The 25,585-nt window shown below is 37.2% G+C and overlaps 1 protein-coding gene across 4 annotated transcripts; it reads right to left on the reverse strand.

Annotated features, from left to right (window-relative positions):
• Nucleotides 1-101: 101 nt before the first annotated feature.
• lyn (LYN proto-oncogene, Src family tyrosine kinase) lies at nucleotides 102-25,259 on the reverse strand. 4 transcript variants are annotated; one of them, XM_079652430.1, is made up of 13 exons: nucleotides 25,071-25,259; nucleotides 21,321-21,393; nucleotides 20,810-20,849; nucleotides 17,283-17,388; nucleotides 9,439-9,537; nucleotides 9,136-9,239; nucleotides 8,900-9,049; nucleotides 8,548-8,700; nucleotides 6,514-6,696; nucleotides 4,372-4,448; nucleotides 3,370-3,523; nucleotides 1,945-2,076; nucleotides 102-968 (listed from the first exon to the last, which is right to left on the reverse strand). In XM_079652430.1, the coding sequence occupies exons 2-13, from the start codon at nucleotides 21,390-21,392 to the stop codon at nucleotides 766-768; spliced, it is 1,473 nt and encodes a 490-aa protein (XP_079508556.1). In that variant the 5' UTR covers nucleotide 21,393; nucleotides 25,071-25,259; the 3' UTR covers nucleotides 102-765. The 4 variants fall into 4 exon arrangements, with proteins under 4 accessions (XP_079508556.1, XP_079508554.1, XP_079508555.1 ...); XM_079652428.1 differs by having other exon boundaries at nucleotides 21,261-21,393; XM_079652429.1 differs by having other exon boundaries at nucleotides 21,321-21,397.
• Nucleotides 25,260-25,585: the final 326 nt, after the last annotated feature.

Consider the following 25,585-nt stretch of genomic DNA (forward strand, 5'->3'; position numbering starts at 1 on the left):
AAAAAGCGTGTTGTTTCAATTTTCCAAAATAAAGTTTTTTTTCCCTCTACATTTAAGGTGAATCCTAAATATGAACCAAATATACCAAGAGCCACAATATGTCAAAGCCAGACATTTAATTATATAATAGCCCACTATATGTACAGTTGAAATAATACAGATAACATATTCACACCAATTAAACAATTAAACAAATGCTAAATAACTTCAATATGAAGTGGGGTTCAGAGATGATCAATACAAGGATATTCAAGAAACGGTTAACAAACAGAAAATGATTAAAGAATATTTTGTTAGAGATTGAAGAACATTGTTAGAGCAGCTTATGAAATAATAAGTCATGAAATGCGAAATTCAGTCATTTACACTATATAAAAGGAGAAATGATTGTGTGAAGTCAAACAGCTAATCGTAATTACAGCATGCCCCTTTTTCAATTGTTGCCACATTATATACACATCCAGTCTCTTTTAGGCAGCTTTTTGGACAGGAATAAGGACATTGCAAACTCTTATGTATAACGTCACCTATTTGTTCTGTCCCTTTCAAACATACATTGAAATTGAGATGGTCAGGTACTGGAATAGCACATAATTTTGTGTTCTTAACAGCAAATATATAAGAAACACATTGTAAACATGTACAGGAGCACATTTCAAGACTGTTAGGGCTTTAGACATTAGTCTGGTATATACAAAATATTACAACTATAACAACACATCCAAAGCAGCTCCAAGTATAATTTCTGGCTGAAAGTTTCCCTCTCTATGGTTGTTGCTGGTATTGTCCCTCTGTGGCGGTGTAGAAGTCGTCCAGGACACTCTGCAGGTACTCAAAGGTGGGCCTGTCTTCAGGTTTGTGCTTCCAGCAGGACATCATGATGGCGTAGAGCTCGTCAGGACAGCTGTCAGGCTGAGGCATCCTGTAGCCGCGCTGCACAGAGGAAATCACCTCTCCTTTGGTCATACCTGAGGAGAACACAGGCAGGCATGCAAGTGAGAATATAGGAGAGCAGGCGTGTCCCAACTACGGCCCGGGGGCCAACTGCGGTCCGTTGTCCATTTTAAATTGGCCCCCAGCTAATTGTAAAAGTGTACTGGAATATGACCCACATCTGAAACTTGTGTTTTTCTTATATTGCACTTCTTAAATATATGACACAGTAGTATTCGTGTGTTCATGTACCCAATTTTCAAATAAATTCAGTCAATTAAAGTTGAAAACATTTTCTAACAAATCTTAGTTGATAAAAAAAACACCCAATAACTTACTTACATATCAAGCTTCAGATATACCTTTCCTCTTTCCCCTTATTATAAGCAATCTGAGGCTTCTGTTTTAAGAGATGAGTTGTCAACACTTTTTGTAACTAAATATATGAAACCCGATGGAAAGCTGTGATGTAGGCGTTTTTTTTCTATTTAAGCATTTCAATTATCAAGAATAATTTACCTACATTTGATTGATTTTGCTAACTTATAACTTAACTTATGAGGCAATAAACCTCACCTCTGGCCCAACCCTTTATATGCTTTTCTGTATGTGGCCTTCAGTGAAAAAAGTTTGGACACCCCTGGTTTAGAGGGACAACACACATATACCCACGTAGTCATTAGCATGAGTAAAGAATCACCAGTAGAGGACGATAGATCTTCAAAACACAATGACTCCAGTATTGTGGAAAACTCTTTTACTGTAGTCACCACGTTTGTCATAGTCAAATTGTTCGTTATAAGTAAAAAAAAAAAAAACTTTATTTCTCTTGCATATTATTTTAATTGACAGTTTTATATTTATCACAAGTAAGAACACAAAGTGAGGAAAAGCACAGCTATGCAATTTATTTATTTAATGGTATTTTGTGCATTATTCAAAGATTATAACACTGTAGTTTAAAAAAAATTCAAATAATATAAGTAGTACAAATGGACTACTTAGGTTTACCTGGGTAGGGGCATTTCCCGTATGTTATTATCTCATAGAGCAGAACTCCGAAGGACCAGATGTCTGACTTGATGGTGAAGGATCCGTAGTTGATGGCCTCTGGAGCCGTCCACTTGATGGGGAATTTGGCTCCTGAGGATAACATGGTAAAAAACATTAAATATGCCGTTCATTTAGTATCTAGCAAAACCAGCTGCTTGACATGATCATTGGCTCAGTGGCTTTTGTGCTACCATGAACATACTGTAGGAGAAAATCAAACTTTTCAAAACCATTGACCATTTATCCAGTAAAACAACTTTGGGAAGATTAAATTGTATCTTTTTAATCTTCCATAAACCAATCATTGTTGAATTTTTTATGACAATTGTTGTTACAAAATTCAAAAAACATGAAGTTACACTATCAATGTGTGTAAAATCGTTTTTTGCAGATAAGTGCATAATATGTCACTGAAATAAAAAAATATAAAAAATATGTATATATACCAAATTATTTGCTCTCATCATAATTGCTTTTGCCATTAGTTGTTTACATCTGACATTTTTTTAACCTTACTGCACTGATCAGCTTATTGATAGACAGTCATAGCCTACTAGGCCAAGGAGTTGGTAGAGTATGGCCATAAAACTGCAAATCTATGCTAAAGGTCACAACTAATAAAAGCCATTCATTCTGCTTACAGTAAAAGCCTGTGATTGGTGGCTCTAGTATGTTCAGGAAACTGACACTGAAAAAAAATTAAATATGCCGTTCATTTAGAATCTAAATTCAAATCAAATTCATCTGCTGAAAGTAAAAAAACTCCATATTTCCACGTGTATGACCCATACTGTCAATGGAATATGTAAATGAAGATCAGAATAAAAACCTACGTTTATTTTTAATGTTCCTATGAAGGGAGTTTCAGTGTTTCCTGGTTCCAGGTCAGTAATCATCAGGTTTATGATGACACATAGATACATTTTCACACACTAGACTGGTGTTAGTATGAAAGGATAAATAAAGGGCTGGCTTATCTAAAGCCAGTTGAGTAGCACTTGAAATGTTTTAGCTCTATGAAACCTGATGTACTTATATGATTCTGTTTTCTTCAAGTTTGTATATTGTTGGTCGAACGCATTTATTGTATGTCGCTTTGGATAAAAGCGTCAGCTAAATGCAATGTAATGTAATGTAATGTAATGTAATGTAATGTAATGTAAAAGGAGAACGAATGATTTAACCCATGTTGGTCACTGAGTGGTTTATTTTAGTTTGAACGAGTAGAGGAACTGGCAACTGAAACCAAAAGTCTGGGTCTTGAAACACACATAGGTCATCAATTCTACTTCGATTTTTATTTTAGGTTTTTCAAAAGTATCCCCCTGGGAGTCAGCTAAATACTGAAAAATAACAATGGACATTCAAACAGAAAAAGTGTACCCTCTCTGGCAGAGTATTCGTCGTCCTCTATGACTCTTGCCAGTCCAAAGTCAGCGATTTTGCAGAGCAGACTCTCTGACACCAGGACATTGGCTGCTCTCAGGTCTCTGTGGATATATTTCTTATCCTCTATATACGCCATCCCCTCCGAAATCTGCAACAGCACAAGAAAGATATGGTAAGCAACAATGTCAACATAAGAGAAAAGAGATAACAAATAATTTTTAAAAATGGTCTAACGTGAAGTGCCCAATTCTATATACCATTTCAGACAAGTCTATGGGTGACACAGAAATTCAGTTCAAACTAGTGTTGATGGCAATAGATTTAAAGATATTGTGTGAATTACTTCACGATGATCTGAATAAAGTGTCTTCAAACAGTTCCTTGGAATAATATAAAGTCATAACATGTGGATTTGATTCATCATTATTTTTGACATCTTATCGACAAAGAGATTAATATATATACAGCTCAAGTTCAAACCCAAACGTAGCAAATAATCCCAGTTCCAGCTATTTGTATTGGTTTTTACTAATGCTGAAAGTAGAAATCTGCAAACCAACATAGTTGTTCTTATCATACTTTATTTTATGTTTATCTTATCCATGCTTTACCAACTTAATCGAGTTAGCATTGAACCTTTAGTCGCACGCTTAAGTGTAGGAAAAACATTGTCAGCAAAGCTTCCCTTTGCAATTCTGTAATGATGTCATAATAATTTTCTGAAAGGTTTCATGTAAAAATGGCCAGATGTGATACAAATTCTGGCAACATTTTGTATTTCTTTAAAGGAATTGCTCCATTTACATCCATGTAAATGTTCGACTATTATTAATTCATTAAACGAAACTTAATCGGTGAAGTGTCAGTTTATTGCTTTTGGTTATGGTTCCTCCTTTCAGTTCAACAATGGAAAAAGTTATGTTATGTCTGTTTCACAATCATGGCAGAGAGTGAGCATAGGAAAAAGCAGCATATTGCGGTCAGTGTGCAAATCACCTGCGCTGAGAAATCAATGAGCTTGGGCAACTGCAGTTTGCATCCTTCGTCACTCTTTAAGAAGTCTAGTAGGCTCCCTAAAAACAAGAGAGAATATTTACAATGTTAGTTTTTCATGTGTCCATGCATATGGTATACTGTATAGGCTACTTACATGTGTATCCTTGTTTGCATTTTTGTTAATATAAGTTTTCGGGTTTTTAGAAGTAATATAGAAAAAGTTTTTTTTTTGCTAACCTGCAAACCTCCTCTGTGAAATACAACCATAGGTCAATGTGTGATCACATGACTTTTTATGTCACAATTCCAAACTGCTGACATTTGCACTTCTTATTACTGGATGATTAATCTCATGGAGGATTAATTATTCTTACAAGCCGGCACAGAACTATGGACCACCGTGTCACCGTGAGATAAAGAGACATGTGCCAACACAGAGGAGTATAGCAGGATAACATAAAACCAATACAAAGAGACACAAAAAGACTAGACTACAAGGAGACAAAAAAAATAATAATAAGTGATGCAAAAAGCCATGAAAGTAGGCGCAAAAAAAAGCAACGACAAAGAGATGCTAACCAAAAAACAGCCTAAGAAAAGTAAATCCTGGGAACCGAAAACAATTACAATAAGACAAAAAACAAATGCAGACTCAAAACAACTACAAAGAGACTCAAACAACTACACAGAGACTCATCAAAAACTACCAACAGACTAAAAATGACAACAACATTACTTCAAATAGATTTAGAAAAAATTACAGAGACTTGAAATGACTTAAAAATTACTCAACATGACTACAAAGAAACACAAAATGGCACAAAGGGAAAAAAAGAGACAAAATAATTACTGTAACGAACATAAGAGTAACAAAGTGAAAAAATAATTACTGTAACGAACATAAGAGTAACAAAGTGACAAACTAATTACTATAACAAACATAAGAGTAACAAAGTGACAAAATAATTACTGTAACGAACATAAGAGTAACAAAGTGACAAACTAAGTACTGTAACGAACATAAGAGTAACAAAGTGACAAACTAATTACTGTAACGAACATAAGAGTAACAAAGTGACAAAATAATTACTGTAACGAACATAAGAGTAACAAAGTGACAAACTAAGTACTGTAACGAACATAAGAGTAACAAAGTGACAAACTAAGTACTGTAACGAACATAAGAGTAACAAAGTGACAAACTAATTACTGTAACGAACATAAGAGTAACAAAGTGACAAACTAATTACTGTAACGAACATAAGAGTAACAAAGTGACAAACTAATTACTGTAACGAACATAAGAGTAACAAAGTGACAAACTAAGTACTGTAACGAACATAAGAGTAACAAAGTGACAAACTAATTACTGTAACGAACATAAGAGTAACAAAGTGACAAACTAATTACTGTAACGAACATAAGAGTAACAAAGTGACAAAATAATTACTGTAACGAACATAAGAGTAACAAAGTGACAAAATAATTACTGTAACGAACATAAGAGTAACAAAGTGACAAACTAAGTACTGTAACGAACATAAGAGTAACAAAGTGGCAAACTAATTACTGTAACGAACATAAGAGTAACAAAGTGACAAACTAATTACTGTAACGAACATAAGAGTAACAAAGTGACAAAAATAATTACTGTAACGAACATAAGAGTAACAAAGTGACAAACTAATTACTGTAAGGAACATAAGAGTAACAAAGTGACAAAAATAATTACTGTAACGAACATAAGAGAAACAAAGTGACAAACTAATTACTGTAACGAACATAAGAGTAACAAAGTGACAAAAATAATTACTGTAAGGAACATAAGAGTAACAAAGTGACAAAAATAATTACTGTAACAAACATAAGAGTAACAAAGTGACAAACTAATTACTGTAACAAACATAAGAGTAACAAAGTGACAAACTAATTACGGTAACGAACATAAGAGTAACAAAGTGACTGAAAAATGAGCACCAAGAGAAATAAAAAAAGACCAGCACCGACGCTGTTATCCAAGGAAATGTTATGCAGCCTTTTCGCATTTCTGGTATACTTGCATGTCTCTGATCATCAATATGCTACATTTTAATTTCTTCACATATGAAAATCTTCCATGTGTTAAAAATAAAGGTCATTTACCATTTGACATGTATTCTGTGATGATAAAGATGGGTTGTATCTTGGTGACGACAGCGTAAAGCCGCACCAGCCTGTCGTGCTGCAGCGTCTTCATGACGTTGGCTTCATCCAAGAACGCTTCCACCGTCATGGTGCCTGGCTTCAGCGTCTTCACCGCCACTGTTGTTAAGTTGTTGTAGTAAGCTGAATGTGCAAAAAGTGAAGGAAGAAGGAGATTTTATTTGCACATAAATATATTTTTGTGGAAGTAATAAAACCAGCTGCTTGACATGATCTTTGGCTCAGTGGCTTTTGTGCTATCATGAACATACTGTAGGAGAGAATCAAACTCTTAAAACCATTGACCATTTCTCCAGTAAAACAACTTTGGGAAGATTAAATTGTATCTTTTTAATCTTCCATAAACCAATCATTACTGAATTTTCTATGAAAATTGTTGTTACAAAATGCTAAACACATATCAATGTGTGTAAAATCATTTTTTGCAGATAAGTGCATAAGATGTCACTGACATATTTTTTTTTTGAAATGCCAAATTATTTGCTCTCATCATAATTGCTTTTGCCATTAGTTGTTTACATCTGAAAATGTTTTAACCTTACTGCACTGATCAGCTTAGTGATAGACAGTCATAGCCTACTAGGCCAAGGAGTTGGTAGAGTATGGCCATAAAACTGCAAATCTATGCTAAAGGTCACAACTAATAAAAGCCATTAATTGTGATTGGTGGCTCTAGTATGTTCAGGAAACTGACACTGATAGTGGTTACTTTAATCCTCTTCTGTCTTTGGTAAAACAATTTTAGTAAGAATCTCTCCACACTCTTTATACTATAAGGTCTAACGGTTAGTGTCTCTCAGTGTTTGAGCCATTTATAACATACTGTCATAAAACCTGTCGCACTTGGTTTATCATATTAACTTTTTCCCATTCTGGTTATGAATTTAATCCAAACACACCACTCCAAAGCAACGGACATACATGGATGATTCACATTGCCTTTTTAAGTTTAACATTTAAAAAAGTTGTAATACTATAATTTGTAAATATTCAGTATTTTCTCAGACTAATACCTAGAACAAGGCACCTACTTCCTGATCATTCCCCACCCACAGAGATAACACCTATATCAAACAAATGTTTACCACAATGTATAAACTTCCCTCATGTTTCAAAAATGAGTTGAATTCAAGTTTTGTGTAAGTGCTAAAAATATCGAAACCTGTCTTTTGGCAAAAGTAAGTATCAGGCCACAGCAATGTGTGTTCATAAACTTTGCAATGAATCTAGTCCCTCTCCACACACCCTTTTCTGATATTTGGATGTGTGTCTTCCCCCCATCTCAACTCCTGATGCAAACCCCTTTAAACTTGAAAACATTTCCTAAGCAGATGATAACAAGCTGTTGGACATAAGAAATGAACCACTCTTTACTTTACTACAGAGGCATGTATGGAAATATTTTTGAGCATATTTACTGCATATTTTTTCAGTGACCATGGGATGCAGGAAATGCCTAAGGTCAAAGCACAGGAGAAATCCTTTATTCTCAGAGATAGTTGCTAATGTAGGTATTTTTTTAACCCTAACCCTGATGCTAACCCTTAGCAATTGGAGTGGAATTTAGATAGGAGAAATACACTTGACTTTTAGTTTTCCATAGCCATTAGTGTCTGTTTCAAACATACAGTATACGGTGTATAAACATATGAACGGGACTTTGACAGTTGGCTCCTTAGCCCCATTCACTACTGGGCAGACTCTGGCTCCAAATGACGCCACCAGCACAAAATGGCAGCAGCTGTATCCAGGATATTTTGGCTTCGTTTTTTGTATAGTGGGAAGAAGTGGAGACACGCTGTCTATCTATATATAGTGTAAATAGTTCTAACCAAAACGATGTAATGCACCTATTGGATAACAAAAGTAGGAAGTGGTTTTTGTTTTAATTAGGGGGAAATTAGACATTCCTGCACGGTTAACTTTTTCAGCACCCTTGTATATGTGTGTGTGCGACAAGAATGACATACTCACCCAACCAGACATCTCCAAACTGCCCCGCTCCTAGTTTCTTTACCATCCTAATAGAGTCTTTAGAAATCTCCCAGGCATCTTTATCCCACGGTTTCTGAGCTTTGGGTTTCACACATGCACGGTCCAGTTTACGACACAGGCCATCCGGTTTGTCTGGAAGGTGAACACACACACAGTCAAGAATAAGGTATACTTGCATTACTGTTCCATTTTATGAATCAAACATTATCTTTAAAAACCTTTTCTTTAAGTGTTTATATTGAAATCAACCATTGGTGTCAAAGATGGGGTTGGGTGAGTTTTTTGAATACTATTTTTTAAGTGGATCCATTCCATAGATTTGGCTACTCACTACGGTAGTGTTTGATGAGTGCAACGATGTCACTGAAGGAGATTTTAGGAGAGATGTAGAAGCCGCCGTTATCCAGCAACCTAATCTTATAATGTTTGACTGATTCTGTCCCGTTGGCATCAAAGTCTCTGATGGACAATGAGTAACTTCCTGTGAAAAAGTAAGCAAGTAAATAAGTGAGTTACTAGAAATGGAGCAGGAGGAAATCAATACAGTATGTTGATACATTCCCATACCTTTTTGTGTTTCACTTTCCCTGATGAGATAAGAGCCTGGTTTGTTTGCAGGTGCCAACAGCTGCCTCTCTGCATCCTTTCTCGTGATGTCCTTGAAAAACCAGCTGCAAAGAATTATGAAAAAACACTGTTTTATTAAAGTTGACTCCACCCATTATACAAATCACACCTTGGTTGGGTATATAGTTGGGTTTTACATTGCTTTTCTTTAGCTTTATAATAGGATGGTGATCAATTCCAACATCCTTTAAAAAAAGAAGCTGTTATTGAGAAATAACTAAGGATTTGGTTTGAGCTACTTACTCTTCTGTTTCGATGGTGTCAGCTTGGGCAACATAATTGCACGGGATGAATCCTTCTTTGTTGGTGACCAATGACACTGCTTTCCACCACTCCCCGTGTCTATCGGAAATATAAATTTATTTAAGCATGTTTATCATTTGGTTTGATTGATGTTTATACCTTCTAGAGCTTTTTGTCATAAAGTTATAGGCCAATCTCTTGAACCCTGGAATTCCGTTAAAGGGACGATGATTGAAATGGGAGTTGTGGATAATATACTGGATAAGAACCTCATGCAAACCCACTTGAACAACTATGTCTTTAGTTTTCTCAACAAATGTGCATACTTCATTGTAATTATACAGATGTAGCACTTCATTTCAGACTCCAGCTTACAGCTTCCTGCCTACGACCTGCCTAAAACCAGTATAGAGGAATGTTAAGCCCTCCCACTATTTTCCAAGAGGGCGTTGCCAGATTTTCAATTTCAGGTTTTAACCAGGAGATGCCGCTTCATTCACAAATACAGAAAGACAAGTTTCGAAGAGCATTTGAACACATCAATATTTTAGATACTATACTAAAGTATATCTAATCTTGTAATTCAATAATATATTTATATATTAAATAATCATAATAATAACGTAAATGTTTACATTACACTTCTTTATTTGTTATGCTCATACTTTTACCTTTACAATCGTTTGCTTTAATATGCAGTATATTTTTTTTATACTTTTGTGTTTGCTTCCTCCTGCTCCCTTTCGGACACATACTGTATGATTTATTATTATTATTAATATGAAGATATTATTAAGATAAGATAAGATGTTACTTTATTGATTGAACATTTTAGTTTAGAATGTGCTGTCCCACGGTAATTCAGAAGGCTCACAGGTCACATTCCGACCATTATTTAAAACAATAGGTGCTTTCACACCGTCTACAGTTTGATTTGTATAGAGGGAGCTCTGTCGCTGAATGGCCAGCGATTAGGTGCGGCACATTTAAATTATCATAGGTGATCAGAGCTAACTGCCTGCCGTCAGATTTCATTTAAAAAACAGATCTGATTTTAAGACTATTTCTGCACTCATAAAGAATGATAAGAATAAGAATAATACGTATTGAACTGGTTTCATTAATTAGTGAGTTTATTTAACACTAGAACCACCAATCGGGTCAATTTGTGTGATGTGTGTTGTGTGTGTGCAATGTAACTTTTTTTCAATAAAATATGAAAGTCTCCCAGTCCGTGACTTTTCCTGAAAGTGTGTTATGTAGCACCCTATGTTGTTAAAAATTGCAATCTAATAGCGGGATTTGACGGTTTTAGGTAGGCCTATACAAAAAACTCTGGCGATTCTAGTGTTAAGGTAATTAGGTACAGTAGAAACCCTTTTTTATCAGTAACGAATTTAGCAGTTAAACATAAAAGTCAACTAACTGAGGGTCACTTGCAATGACAGTGTTGTGTCTAACTGTAAGCTTGTCACTCAGAGTAACCTACAGTTAATTTAGCTGCTTGAGAAGAAAGATCAAGGGGGGAGGGGGGGAGAGAGCTGTGGTTGATGGGCCATTAGTTGTGTAAATACACAGCTGAGAGCTGCCGTTTCATTCAGACTGTTTAAAAAACGGTAACAACGGACTATTTTTCAAGATCAAGATCCCTCCGCTAGGCTTTGGGATCCTGATCTGCCGACGAGGCCCCATTAAAATATAAATATTTTTAGTGAATTACTGAGTTTAGGCACGTTAATAACGTTTTAATGAAGTTGAATACAGTATATTCCTATTTGTCAGTGATTTCATGTCATTTCATGTAGATCTGCAATACAAATATTGTTGGTATATGGAGGGGTCTGGGACCCGGAGTAATCTGCGGCCGTGAGCTGTTATGTGCCATCATGACATGCATGGTGTTCTTTTTTTATATATTATAATGAAGTGCGAGCTGTGTGCTCGAGTCTTCCTGCCTGTCGGCTCTGCTCTCATGGATGTATAATAAGGCTCTCCTGTTCGAGATGATGGTCTAGCTTCAGCAGCTACATTACCTACGGGTGCGTTCGTTAATATTAACTGCGCGTCCGGAGTCACTGTGGCACAGACTGGACCGCTGGTGAACAGCTGTTAGAACGGGCCGTTCAGGTGTTCAGAGCAGAGCTCCCTGTCGGAGCGGCAGAGCGTGATGTGAACTGAAAAGTTTTTCTGTGGCAATATTATTTAAGGAATCGTTGAGCTAGCTAACTAGCATATATGGTCACTATCTGCTAACGTTAGCTTTAGCCTTCTATTTCTAATAGTTTTTTTCATAGGCTATAAACAGAGGTGGTATAAGTATGTATATATATTAGGGCCGGGACTCGATTAAAAAAATTAATTAACTAATTAATTAGAGGCCTTGTAATTAATTAATCGAAATTAATCGCATTTTTAATCAAATATAAATATTTGACCTGAGAACAGTGAGAAGCAATGGATTTTAGTATACCATTGAATAATGACTGAATACATAAGCTTAAGCAACAAAACATTGTTTATTTTTTTCAAGGTGGTACTTAAGCAAGACCAACAGAAAAGTGCAATTTTTGCCATAAAGTGTAGCAATAGCATATTTAGGAATATAGTACATTTCAGAGATTCAGGTAGCCTATAGGTAGGTAGACCTTCTGTAAACTATAACACTTTGTTTTGTAAGTAAAACACAATACTTTCAAGTACATTCAGAACATTGGAAACCCTGACTATTAGAAAACATCTCTCTGTTGCTTCAGAGGCCATAACAGACTTTGTTGATTTACCAACAGTTGATTTAAAAAATCTAATCAATTTCAGTCCAACTCTCTCAATAACCTTGGCCAAAACAATAAACAGTTCAACATAAAGTGCCAGTTGCACCAACAACGTAATAAATAGTTCAACATAAAGTGTAGCATTTAAAATAAAATAAAAAAGTGCCAGTGATTGACCTCAATCCCTCCTATTCTTCCAATATCCTGATGAAAAATAAAATCTCTCTGTTGCATATGCCACTGTTTGATCAACGCGAATTGGGTGTGGGTCCTTGTACGTCCACGCTAGCTTCCACGCTAGCTGCTATATGTTTTGCATTGAGGTGATACTTGAGGCTTGATGTGCTGCGGTGATATGCGAATCCCTTTTTGCATAATTTGCAAACAACTGTGCTCTTATTGACGCTTCCATCCGTCCGTTTTTTAAAACAAAATGTCCCATCCACGGGGCCAACCAAAGCGGTCTCATCAGCTTCTTCGTTCATGTTTGACTATTGTTCACTGTGGTTTGTTGTTGTCTGAAGTCATGAACGTTAGTTGGTGCTCCAGTATAATCGGTACCCCTGAAACTCATCCAGTGAGAAACGTTCCGCGGTGCAAAAATAAGTGCGATTAAAATGCGTTAATTTTTGTGTAATTAATTCATCTTAATTAACGCGTTAAAGTCCCGGCCCTAATATATATATATATATATATATATATATATATATATATATATATATATATATATATATATATATATATATATATATTGTACTTGATTAAAAGTAGAACCACTCAGATCTTGTACTAGAATAAAAGTAGAAGTACTCAGATCTTGTACTTGAGTAAAAGTAGAAGCACTCAGGTCTTGTACTTGAGTAAAAGTAGAAGCACACAGATCTTGTAGAGTAAAAGTAGAAGTACTCAGGTCTTGTACTTGAGTAAAAGTAGAAGTACTCAGGTTGTACTTGAGTAAAAGTAGAAGTACTCAGATCTTGTACTTGAGTAAAAGTAGAAGTACCAGAGTGTAGGAATACTCTGTTACAGTAAAAGTCCTGCATTCAAAATGTTCCTCAAGTGAAAGTAGAAAAGTATTCTCATCAAAATATAGTGAAAGTAGCGACAGTAAAAGTAGTCATTGTGCAGATTGGTCCATTTCAGAATAATATATATGATATGTTTCATAATGATTGATCATGAAAGTGTTCTCAAAGCTGGTAAAGGTGCAGCTAGTTTGAATGACTTTGTATACTGCAGGGTAGCTTGTGGATTTACTCCAAGTGGAACTAAAGTCTGAATTAACACTTGATTATATTTCACATCATTCATCCACATCTGTAAAGTAACTAAAGGTATTAAATACATGGAGTGGAGTAGAAGTACACCATGTACCTCTGAACTGTAGTGGAGTAGAAGAACAAAGTAGCAAAACATTGAAATACTTAAATAAAGTACAAGTGTCTCAAAATTGTGCCTTGTTGAGTTTATGAACTTAGTTACTTTACACCATGTGGCTATAAAGATATAAAGACTAAGCCTTGCACAGAGGCATGAAAATACATTTTCAAAATGCTCAACAGTGCTGCCAACATTATAAACTGACTGCTACAAAATTTAAATAAATGCTTTTATATATTTCTATTAGATGTGACTCTTTGGCGTTTCTGTTATTATTAACACTGCTGCTTTTGTTGTTCTGACTGCTAAAATCCTCTGTTATTCCTAATTTTAAAGCCGATATTCCGTGGGGTGGGGGAGCCGGGGGCTCGGATCCTTGTCACCTTTTTCATACAGAGTTTGCATCCCAAAGCCTCAGTCACCTTAATTCATGTAATAAAAACATCTCAGGTCTAAATGTGCAATACCATGTTCCGCTATGTTACTATTTATAATGTTATTGTTGTTACATCCGAAGATGTACATATTGGAATGATTTCTTAACTTACAGTAGGCTATTTTTTACAATGTGTGTTGGAAGGATTTATTAAATTACTATGAATATTATCATTGTTGAAGGCTTTTAGAGAAGAATGAACTATAAGCCTGAATTACATAACATTTTATACCTAAAAACATAAAAGCCACAATAAATAAATCACAATTATTGTAGTATTTTTACCTCCCGTATTGCCAGCTTTTATGGTGTTATAACCAGTGCTTGAATTGGGCCGGTACTCACCGGTACGCAGTACCGGCACTTCTGATTTTTACCCATGTGGTACCGGCACTAGTAAAATGCCGGTACTCAGCCGCCGGCAATATACGTATATATTGTAAACGCAACGCAGCGCAAATGTGGGTCTGACTCTGCCTCACAGAGGGTGACTGGCTGTCTACATGACGTGGCCTGCCGACATTGCCACTTTCATACAGATCATACTAATGCCCTCGATTGGTCTCTGTGTGTCATTCAAGCTCGGGAGGGTGTGTGTTGGTGTATGTGTGGCGCGAGCGAGCGAGAAAGCGCGCGCACCGGTTACGTGTATTGTTGTTAGCATCTGGTGCTAGCTAGCTGCGCTAACGGATATAAGGAGCTTTTTCAGCAACAAGGTGGAGGGAGAGTCCTTTGCTGTCAGACTGAGAGGCTGATAACTATAGCTCTGGTGAGGTAAATTACTCTCTGAGTCTTTACATAGTTAACTTAGTTTAAGTTATCTCAGTGGGTCTCAAACGGTTCGGTCACCATTTATGTAAACACATATTTCCATTTGAGGGGGTAGTGATTAGTAAAATATGCATGAATAATACAAACAAAATGTTAACTAGGTGTAAAAAGGTAAGATAAACTTGTTGAGAGCTAAAACTAGTCTTTGCTGTTGGCTCAAAGAGGAGCAGGGGGGAGAGGAGGGAGACAGGAGAGGCCGATTCAGGAGCCCAGACACACTCACAACTATAAATGAACCAAAAACAAATAAATAAACAAGTTTCAATGTTTTTTCATATTGGATATTGTATGTTATTGGTTATGGCCATGTACTTATGATTTTATGATTATTCAAATGTATACATTTTTGTTTCATATGGGTGTAGTCTCTTTATTTCCCCCTCAAAATGCACCAGATTGATGCATTTAAGTCCAACATTTAAAAACAAATCTTACCGGGGGAGCATGCCCCCGGACCCCCCTATAGGATTTGAGGCCCGGCTCCACTGTTCCCAAATAGATTTGCATTTTTTTTTAAATAGTAACCCATCTCCATATGTTTCTTTTTGGGTAGTAGATTTAAACTAGAGGGCTATCACTTTGTGCAGCAACGCTATTGACAAATAAATCCAGCAAAATGGCACAAAAAACTGGTAGTGGCCTCAGGGACGAGGAGTCATTTAACCAGCCAGTAGGAGTCAAGCTTTACTTTCTTTTATATCCATAAAGAAAAAGTAAATCTGTTTACAGTTGTTTCATTATGGATGTTGAGAGGTATCCATATATCTCTTCATTTTTCTCTCAAATTGCACCAGATTGATGCATCTAACTTCAATATTTTAAAAAAAATGTTCCCGGGGGAGCATGCCCCCGGACCCCCCTAGACTAGAGGGTGTCAGGTCCACTCCCCACTTATAAAAATAGCACTTTACCACTGCACCCCCTCTAATCTCAGATGCACCCTGAGTCATTTTGTTTAATTACAGTGAGCCTTTCTAAAATATACAGTAAAGAGACAAACCCACCAGCATTATAGGATATACTATGACTTTGTGCCAAATACTTGTTGCTGATTTAGAGTACTGGCACCTTTTTTATTCCAATTCAAGCACTGGTTATAACGTCACTAACTGTAAGCTTGTCACATACAGTCTATGGTCACTCAGAGTAACCTACAGTTAATTTAGCTGCTGGAGAAGAAAGATCAGGGGGGGAGGGGGGAGAGAGCTGCCGTTTCATTCACACTGTTTAAAAAACGGTAACAACGGACTATTTTTCTTAGCGGATGCATGTCAATTTAAATCAATACATACAACTATTTTTTAAATCAATAAAAACATTTTCTAAATCCATAAAAGCATTTAAATTAATATTGGGAGACATTTCGTTACTTTGTTGAGAATGTGGCCATGTAATAAGCGGGATAATTTGCAGCGACTTGTTCCTTATGGGGAAAATAACACCCTTCATGCAGACCAAGATCCCTCCGCTGCGCGTTGGGATCCTGATCTGCCTACGAGGCTCCATTAAAATATAAATATTTTTAGTGAATTACTGAGTTTAGGCACGTTAATAACGTTTTAATGAAGTTGAATACAGTATATTCATATGTGTCAGTGATTTCATGTCAATTCGGCGGACATAAACATAAATGATCGTGGTGAAGATGATGATTAAATTAGGATTAAAAATCGAGAGCCGGGCTGCATTTCCTCCCGTTCGTTTTTTTCGACTAAACAAAATTATTTTGTTAAATAACAACATGGTGATGTTTTGTAAATGATTACATTTCTCTTATTTAGCACAGAGTATGATATCCGTGACATATGGATCTTAACAAAGTTCCGCTGTACATCCAGCGTACTGTATCTGACTTTATTTCACATGAGCTCCAGTGTGGAACCCCACTGCACCCCCTGGTAGATCAATGATCCATTGCAGCTGGCTTCATTATAATTACATTTATCTATCATGGGGGCGGTCTCAAGTCAAGCTGGAGGTTTTCCCTTGAGCGAGGGCAGATCACGTACCAATCACGGCCCTCGCGTTTCAAACTGTCTGAAATGAATCGCTACATCTGTATGAAGCTAACATTAACAGGACCAATGTTTATTTGATGGATGCACCACTATATCAAACTAACCCTAACCCTATGTCTTAAGCATTATTAGAAGAGTACTTCTTCTAAAATAGTTTGGTACAAAGTGAACTCTTGGATCTTCAGTAACATTTGAAGAATGCTCTGTGAGTTTGAACTCTTTAATGATGCAATAATCTGCAATGGCATATTAGATCAGTGGGTCATTCAGGGTTTAGGAGATAACAGTGCCCATTTTGTAGCTTGGTTAAGCATTCATCTTTGTTCCCCAATCTTTTATAAATGTTCATAAATGATGAATAACATTACTTTATCTTGAATCAGTCTACCATCAAAATCAGACACTCACTCCTCCAAGATTTTCATATTTTCTCCTTTCTTGAATCCTAAGTCGTCGGGATGCACAGCTTCATACGGGAAAAGGCCGATCACAAGTTTACCAACCCCTTTGTTCGCTAAGAGAGGAAACATAAAAAATTGTACATGTTGGACAACAAGATGGATAAGATATCAGAATGAAAGAGCTCTGTACAAGCAACTTCACAACGTGACTTTAGATGTATTTATGACAATATATTTTCACAATAATGCATTAAAAAGAAAAATCACAACCTTTAGTTGTATCTCACACAGGTTCCGCCCTCTACTGGACTCTATGGATACTACTCTCATCAATGATACGCAAGCGTTCACACACTGAAGTTGTATACACGCAGCCGGCCAACCTTTATATGTCTATGCGGCCAACCAGGGCGAGCCTACCTGAATGCGCGCGCAGCCACACAGTATAAAATGCGGCCACGCCTCCCGACTATCATCCTTTTCTCTTCAGCGAGCAGGACAACACCTGACAGAGAAAAGTAAAACGTTTGAAAGAACAAGAAAGAAGTTATCATACCTTCATAGAGTTGCCTCTTCTAGAGACCCGGGCCTGTCCTTCGTGCCCTGGCTTAATAGCGGACTTCCATTAGGCGCACTGAACAGCTGTTTGTGGGCTTTGGGGATGGTGTGGCCGGTAAAGCTCTGTCCAAGAAACGCCTGACAGGATGGCTCTGCGAGTGCATTTCACATGCCTATGGACAGGCGGGGAGAGCCTTCCCCACTGGGGTCCGTGCACACTCTACATGTGATATGGCTGTATCAACAGCCTTGTTCAACGGCGTGAGTGTGGAGGACATATGCACGGCGGCGTCTTGGTCTATGCCAGGCCCCTTCATAAGGTTTTATCTTTTGGACATGTCTGGCTCCTTTTCATCGTCTGTGCTTGCTGGGGCAACACATGACTGATGAGGGGGGGGGGGGGGGGGGGCTGTGGGTCAGTAGGTATCTGACCCCCCCTGGACATAATGCACTTATGTTTTCCCATGCTCCTTAAGGACCCGGGAAACATGGTGTGCAGTAAGCCCCATACAGGGAGAGCCTTCCCCATTACGATCCATGCACAAGATAAGAGTGTGTGAGTGTAGGAAACATGGTGCACTTACGTTCTCCCCATGCTCCGTAGGGACCTGGGAAACGTAGTGCGCAGTGTTAGTCACTTGCGCTGGCACCTGCAGGGTGGAGCTATGGGCTTATTCAGACCAATTAGGCTCTATGCAGCCAAGTAAGCTGCGACCCCAACTTCTCCATGGTCACAACCGGATGAGAGGAAGTTGGGGTGCGGTGGCTGTTAACCAAAGGCCGGTCAGGGGCAGTGTGATGGGTCGATGTTTTAGACGACAGGGCGTTTATCCATCGGGGCTCCACCCACTGTACCCATAGAGTCCAGTAGAGGGCGGTGCCTGTGTGAGATATAACGGGGGGTTACGTATTGTTGCCCTAGTTATATAAGCACAGGCAACGCCGTCTACCTGGGGGCCCTGTCTTTCCTATGCCTCTCGCTGAAGAGGGTGTAGGATGACAGTCGGGAGGCGTAGCCACCTTATATACTGTGTGCCTGTGCACGCATTCAGGTAGGCTCGCCCTGGTTGGCCGGCTACGTTTATACAACTTCAGTGTGTGAACGCTCGCGTATCATTGATGAGAGTGGTACCCATAGAGTCCAGTAGAGGGCTTCGCCTGTGCTTATATAGCTAGGGTTACAATACGTAACCCCCCGTTATTGTAAACCAAGGTGATGACCCAATTATAACACATAGGTGACGTACGACTCGATAATAATTTATATTCAGATCAAGTCTGACATTTTACTTGCATCACAGCAACTCCATTTGCAACATCAAACAAGGACAAGTATTCAGACAATACAAGGAAAACAAACATTTAACAAGACATCACAATTATTGAATAGAAACATGCCCAAAGACGCTTTACCGGACATTTGACCTGGGATTAAGCTCTGTATTTAATGTGTCACAAACAGGTGCATTCAGGATCTGGCTATCATGATAAATGTTTAAAAGCTTCCTTAAAAGTGGTTCCTCCAGCAGTTATTTCTAAACTTATGACTATGCTAAGGAACCTTTGGTCAGTAGTGTGAGGCATTTATAATAATAATAATAATAATAATAATAATAATAATAATAATAATAATAATAATAATAATAATAATAATGGGTTTCATTTATAACGCACTTCATATCTGAGTTCAGATCCAGAAGTGCAACAAACATTTAGCATGGAACAAAATAAAAACAGTAAACAACACGGTAGAATGAATAAAAAGCAGTAAAAACAAACAATAAAAAAAATAAAAGGGTAGCAATAAATAAGATAAAAGGTCTAGGAAAGGCTCTATTGAATAGATGGGTTTTGAAGCCTTTTTTAAAAGCCTCCACGGTCTGTGCTGCTCTCATGTGCTCGGGAGAGCATTCCACAGTCTGGGAGCCGCCGAGCAGAAAGCCCGGTCTTCCATAGTACGACGCTTGGTCCTGGGGGGTTTGAGGAGGTTGGTTTTGCTGGTTGGTTTTCTGCTGTGACAATTAATCCCTCAAGTAGTCTGATGCACCAGATATAGACAGTTTGCTAGCCTCATTTATCGACTTGTTAGCAATTTCTTTTTTAAGAAATAGAAGATTCATTATTTACATCAGGGGTATTTAAGAACATATTTGAAGTCGTACAACAAAACCAACATTTCTTGTGTTAACCGCAAACCTAATCTCAGGCATCTAACTAAGATTCAAAAAGTTAAAAAACTACTGTAGGTTTTAGGACTAGTTTGGGGGTTACCCATTATTGCACTATTTTTCAATAATGTGTAATAATTTGGCTAATTCAGACTGCTGAAGCCTCATATTAGTTTCAGCTTGTCTTGTAAACTTTTTTTCCCCAAAACAATGATAACTTGTCAAGCCTTTCAATTGAGATATGAGCATGTTTGTACTATACTGAAACTGGCTTTGACTCTGAACTATTTAAAGGGGCCCTAATATGCTAATTTTAAGGTGTCATATTTGTGTTGTGTGCCTCTATCCTGACATGTTTACATGCTTTAATGTTCAAAAAGCTCTTTATTTTTCTCAAACTGTCTGTGCTGCAGCACCTCTTTTCACCCTCTGTCTGAAACCAGACCCCAGTCTGCTCTGATTGGTTAGCTGGCCGGCTCTGTTGTGATTGGTCTTAGGAATGCCCCGCCTCTTATTGCGTACAATGTGTTGGAGCTATGTTACGGAAGTATGGGGAGGTGGGGGAACTTTGGAATTTTAGCCTTTGCAGACAAAAACCTATTTAAGACACTACAGGAAAGGGAAACCCCGAAAAAGCTTTAGGGCCTCTTTAATAATACCACGTTGACATTTTCTAAGTTTTACTGAGTATTATGTTTAATGATTTATAGAAAAGGCAAAAACTTTCTGAAAATGTGTTTTTACATAATTTTACAAAAGAGAGTCACAAAGAAAAAATGAAACAAAAGAGAGAAGGAATGCGGCATACCTTCCATCTTTTGGAACACCTGACCAGGTAACAGGGAGTCCTGCAAATGCAGAGCAAAGACTTGATCAGAAACAATGAAAATATAATACATATCTGGTCTATCAACTCTTCGTGAATACAGACTTTCACAAACTAGACTCAATCGTGTGCAATAGAGAAGTTCTGTTTATTAAGAAATATCTGAGTCACTATTTCTCCGAATCATTAGGAGGGGGTGTATCTGCCTTGATTAATGCTCTCATGAGAACTGAATAATTCTCCTTTTATGACATTCTCCACTTACATTTTGAATTCACCAGGGCACATTGAAAAATATAATATAACATACATGATTGTTATGCTATGGTTTTTCTTTGATACTTTTCAGATTGTTATGCCAGAAAGAAATCAGTATCTTATTTTCTAGAACTGAAATTCAGTTTTTACTCAGCCCAGATTTCGGACTACTTACTATGTTGTTTTTTGTTTTGGAGGTGGGGTCTCTGACATAGTGCGTGTTGTCGGTACGTACAGGCTGCTCGGAGATCTTCCTCTGCACACCTCCGCTTGGACTTTCGCTCAGCGTGGACTTCATACAGCCCATACTGCCTCCAGGGGGAAGTGAGAAAAAGGAAGAGTGACTGTTACACATTAACAGCTGCTAAAACAAACAACACTTTAAATATTTGCTACCAAACACCTGTGATTCCTTGGCTTTTGAATGTAAAAATAATAAAGAACCTAACCAGCGACTTGGTGATTTGTTCTTTTGCTTCATCATTTGGTGTTTAAACAAAGTCAAAGAGGAAATGGACACTGAGACACTAAAGCAGCAGCAACAGCAGGTGTAGGAACACATTTTTCGACATGCTATCCCAAATATGAATGAAATTGTCTTTATAGAACCATCAAACTGATAAAATCTCTGTTACAAGACTTTCCTATAATGCTGTATAAATCAGAATCATGATATGTTGTGTATGTACAGCTCTCAACATGCCCAGATTTTCACCTCTTTTAATACTTTTCGCCTCATTCTGAAAGAAAGAAGTGAAATGTGCCAATGTGACGTCTTGGTGTCGGTGCGAGACGGGAGATTTAGTTTATTGAGCGGTTTCATACAAAAAAAAGTGTTACTTCACATTTTTACAACACATTTTTATTTTTTTGACTTGCAAAATTATCTTTTAAATTCACAAACATCATATGTGTAATTCGTGGCACAATTAAAACGGGATCGAAAGATAATCTTTCTCTCGCCATTGACTTCAATACGTACTTTTCCCGAAATAAGGTCCCATGGAAAGGGAGGGACTTCGCCTCTCTATCAATAGTTAAAGTCTGCTTAAAAATGTTAGTGTTTTAGGGTGGGGATGTTTGTGTGTTTTTTTTAAAACTAACCCGTTTCAAAGTGTTTTTGACGACACAAAAGTAGATTTTTTACTTTTCAGTTGCCAGAAAATTTCTTTAACAGCATTTGGTTTGCTCTTTCCTCTTGTGTCATACTTAAAGATTTGTTTTATGTATTATAATTTGGGTTATTATGACTTATAGGCTATTTTCTCAAAGCTCAAAAGATCAGACACTCAGTACATAACACCTACTCAACCAAACGACTAAATGGCCACTAAATCTTTACCACTAAAATGCACAGCAAACGTTTCCTGTGTGGAAAAAAGGCAGGTAGTTCAGAGAAGGTGTTGGAGATAACAAGTATAATAAAACGTCATGGTGTGTAGCTCTGAAATGTGAAATTACAGTTTATGACATTCATACGTTATGTCTTCTAGCCACGCTGGCAGCATGATGATTGTAATGTCTGAGTTGGCAGTGGAGATAAGTGTGTGGACAGTTTCCAGCAACCATTTTTTACGTTACATCAAAATGTCACTTGCTGTTTTATAGTTTGAAGGGAAGCAAACACCCAATGTGCTCGAGTACAAAGTTATAAACAAATTTGTTGCGTGAAAGTGCAGCTCAGATTACATTAATAACAATGTGGCTATGATGTTTATGATGCTCTCAAAATGTAGTAAAACCACTTTCACATCCTCCAGATGCTTGTGTTTCTTTCTTTTTCATTGCTGTATAGCCTATAAAGTACATTTCAGAGAGGATATGACGGATATAACACAACAATGTACACATGAATGAAACAATTGATACATGATTATGTGCTGGAATTATGTTAGGCATGGGAAATGTGTATTGACTTATTGATATGGTGAATCACAGTTACAATGATATCATGGCCCAAGGGAATATGAAATATAAGAAACTACACTGACAACATACAGGCTTTACAGCAGCAGAAGTTGGTCATATATAAACACCTGTTTTCTAAAAAAGAGATAAACAACTTTCACTGCTTGTCTGGGAAACAGAAGTATACTAAGCCCTGTGGGCCACTAAGTGCTCTGTAAACAGAAGCAAATAACATCATTTATATGGGGACAATATATCTTACGGTGATTGGCGCATCAGAAAATAATAAAAGTCACATGTCAAATGTTAAGAGGAATCACCAATAAAAAAAGGAACGACCAAACATTGTTTACCTTCAATCGCTAGTCCTCCAAGACAGCTAAAATAAGATTTGATAGTACAACGTTGTTTTTCTGCCACACAATTGTTGGCCTAAATTGCTCATACAGGTTTGAGTAAAAGAATGCAAAACAATAGCAAAGCATCTTAATTACATTCAGGTGTCAAGAGCTAGTGAGTAGCTACTCAAGAACTGGACTGGACTGAACGGACTACGACATCTTTTTTTTAAGTGTCAGGACTGAAAAAGTTACGCCATGTTAGCACAAGCAACAAAAGCAATAACACAGCAATTGAGATGCCCCGAGTTGCTGTTGTGTGCTCTAGCAGTTATCGAACAAGAGCAAAAGCATATGATCAGTTATTGGGTTTCTAAAAAAAAGTTGAGATCGCTGCTTGTCATGATAGTTTTGCGGAGATCAGTGTCTGACATGAGGTTGTGTTCTTTGGGAAAATCTTGTATCCTCTTGCGTTAGCAGTGTGAGAACAATAGCCATGCTGGCTGATGGTGTAGCCTACTTGGGAAAAGCTTTTCTTTGGCCTTAACGTTAATTCTAGCAGAACAATATGCTTTCTCAGACCATGCAAACAATGGTTATGTCAGCAGCTATGGACCGTAAGATTAGTTTTTATGGGAACATGAATCTCTGTTGAGATATTTCAGTCCAAACCAAGTGGACCGACAAACATTTTCAGCTATAAAAGAGAGGTAAAAAAAGTAATGTACTTTTAAAAAAGAAGAAGCATTAAACCTCCTATAGAACTTTACTTTTGTCTACAACAAAAGTCTGTGCTGGAACCTAGATAAAGTTCTTAGCTCCTAAAACTAAATAATAATGAAGAATGCAAACAAAAGGGTTTTATGTGACCTTCAGATTATGGTGAAGGACTGACCTTAATCTTTCTGTTTTATCAAGATTTCAAGCACTATTGAAATCAAAAAAGGGGACACACCTTAAAAAAAGAAAAGAATTGGTGCACAGTACAATGTGTTGTTCACTTTTTTAAATTGAAGTTTATATAATCCAGATGACAGAAAAGTTGCTTATATAGTTGAATACAAATAATTTGTTGTTAAGAATGGCAGTTTGTTACTGGTTTCGTGCTTTATTGGTTCAGTGCCTCTGATATATTTTTAACTTGACAGTCAGCAAACGGCAGGAAACCAAGGGTCTGGACCGATTAGGAGCTAACACATGCACACACACACGCACGCATGCACGCACTCACGCACGCACGCACACACACTGCTATGATCACGAACAAACTTCCTCCTTGGACTGAGCAAAGGGCTGGAGTGGAGGCAAACATGAAAGGAAAGTATGGGACATAATCCACTGGAGAATTTAATGCAACTAAATGACAAATCTGATCACATGTACTGAGCTGTTCAAATACAGTTACACCAGTGATTTATACAACTTATAAAGCATTATTACCAAACAGCATTTACAGTATGATGGCAAACAACACCTGTTGGTTCCTAAGTCTATGGTTGTGAAACAGTCCATGGCTTTCAATAAAAACTCAACTATAACTTTTTTTTAAAACGTTGTTTACTATAAAGTAACTTCAAACAATACGCATTTGAGTCAAGCCTACATTTATATATACCTTTTTCCATGATATAAACTCAATTACATCCTATCTTCTTTACTTTTCTGGGTGTGTACAGCTCTTACTGACCTGGCACAATTCTGACTGATGTCATTCACACCTCACATGCATGTGTGCTTACCTCTTAGTGTGTATTGTGTTTCACGAAACAGTTCATCCAATATGAAGAAGTCTTTTAGTCCTCAGATTTCTTCTCTGTGTTTTTTGTCAGATTGACTGAAGGCTGGTGAAGTGTTTGGCTGTGTGCGTTCTGGGCGATACAGACTGTTACATTCACCCACCAGAATGAGGAACTTAGAGGAACTGGTGGGGGATTTTTTTCTTTCTGAAACTTCCTGGTACAATTGTCTAATGATTATTTGCATAATCAGCAACACACACTCCCTCACTCACTCACATTAAACACACACACTGGGGCACAGCACATTGATGGTCTTTAAATACAGAAAAATCACACTGGATAATGTTTAAGTAGAATAATTTTACGATCATCATAAAATTAAACAAAAAGTTAAGAGAATCCCTTTGACGTTTTCACTGTAAAGATTTTTAATGGCCTATCATATGTCCTAAGTTCCTATGTATCAAATACTTTGAAATGTGTAAAAAATTGTTATGTACACATAAAGTTGAATA

The sequence above is a fragment of the Notothenia rossii genome (assembly GCF_949606895.1).
Source record: "Notothenia rossii genome assembly, chromosome: 9".
Lineage (NCBI taxonomy): Eukaryota > Metazoa > Chordata > Actinopteri > Perciformes > Nototheniidae > Notothenia > Notothenia rossii.

Excerpts from the sequence above, each read along its gene's own strand:
- lyn (XM_079652428.1), bottom strand. The coding sequence starts at position 21,392 with ATGGGCTGTATGAAGTCCACGCTGAGCGAAAGTCCAAGCGGAGGTGTG. Across the intron at positions 17,389-20,809 it reads GGTGTTCCAAAAGATGGAAG|CGAACAAAGGGGTTGGTAAA; the intron begins GTATGCCGCATT and ends TTCCTCTCTTAG. Across the intron at positions 9,050-9,135 it reads GGAAAGTGAAACACAAAAAG|GAAGTTACTCATTGTCCATC; the intron begins GTATGGGAATGT and ends ACTTTTTCACAG.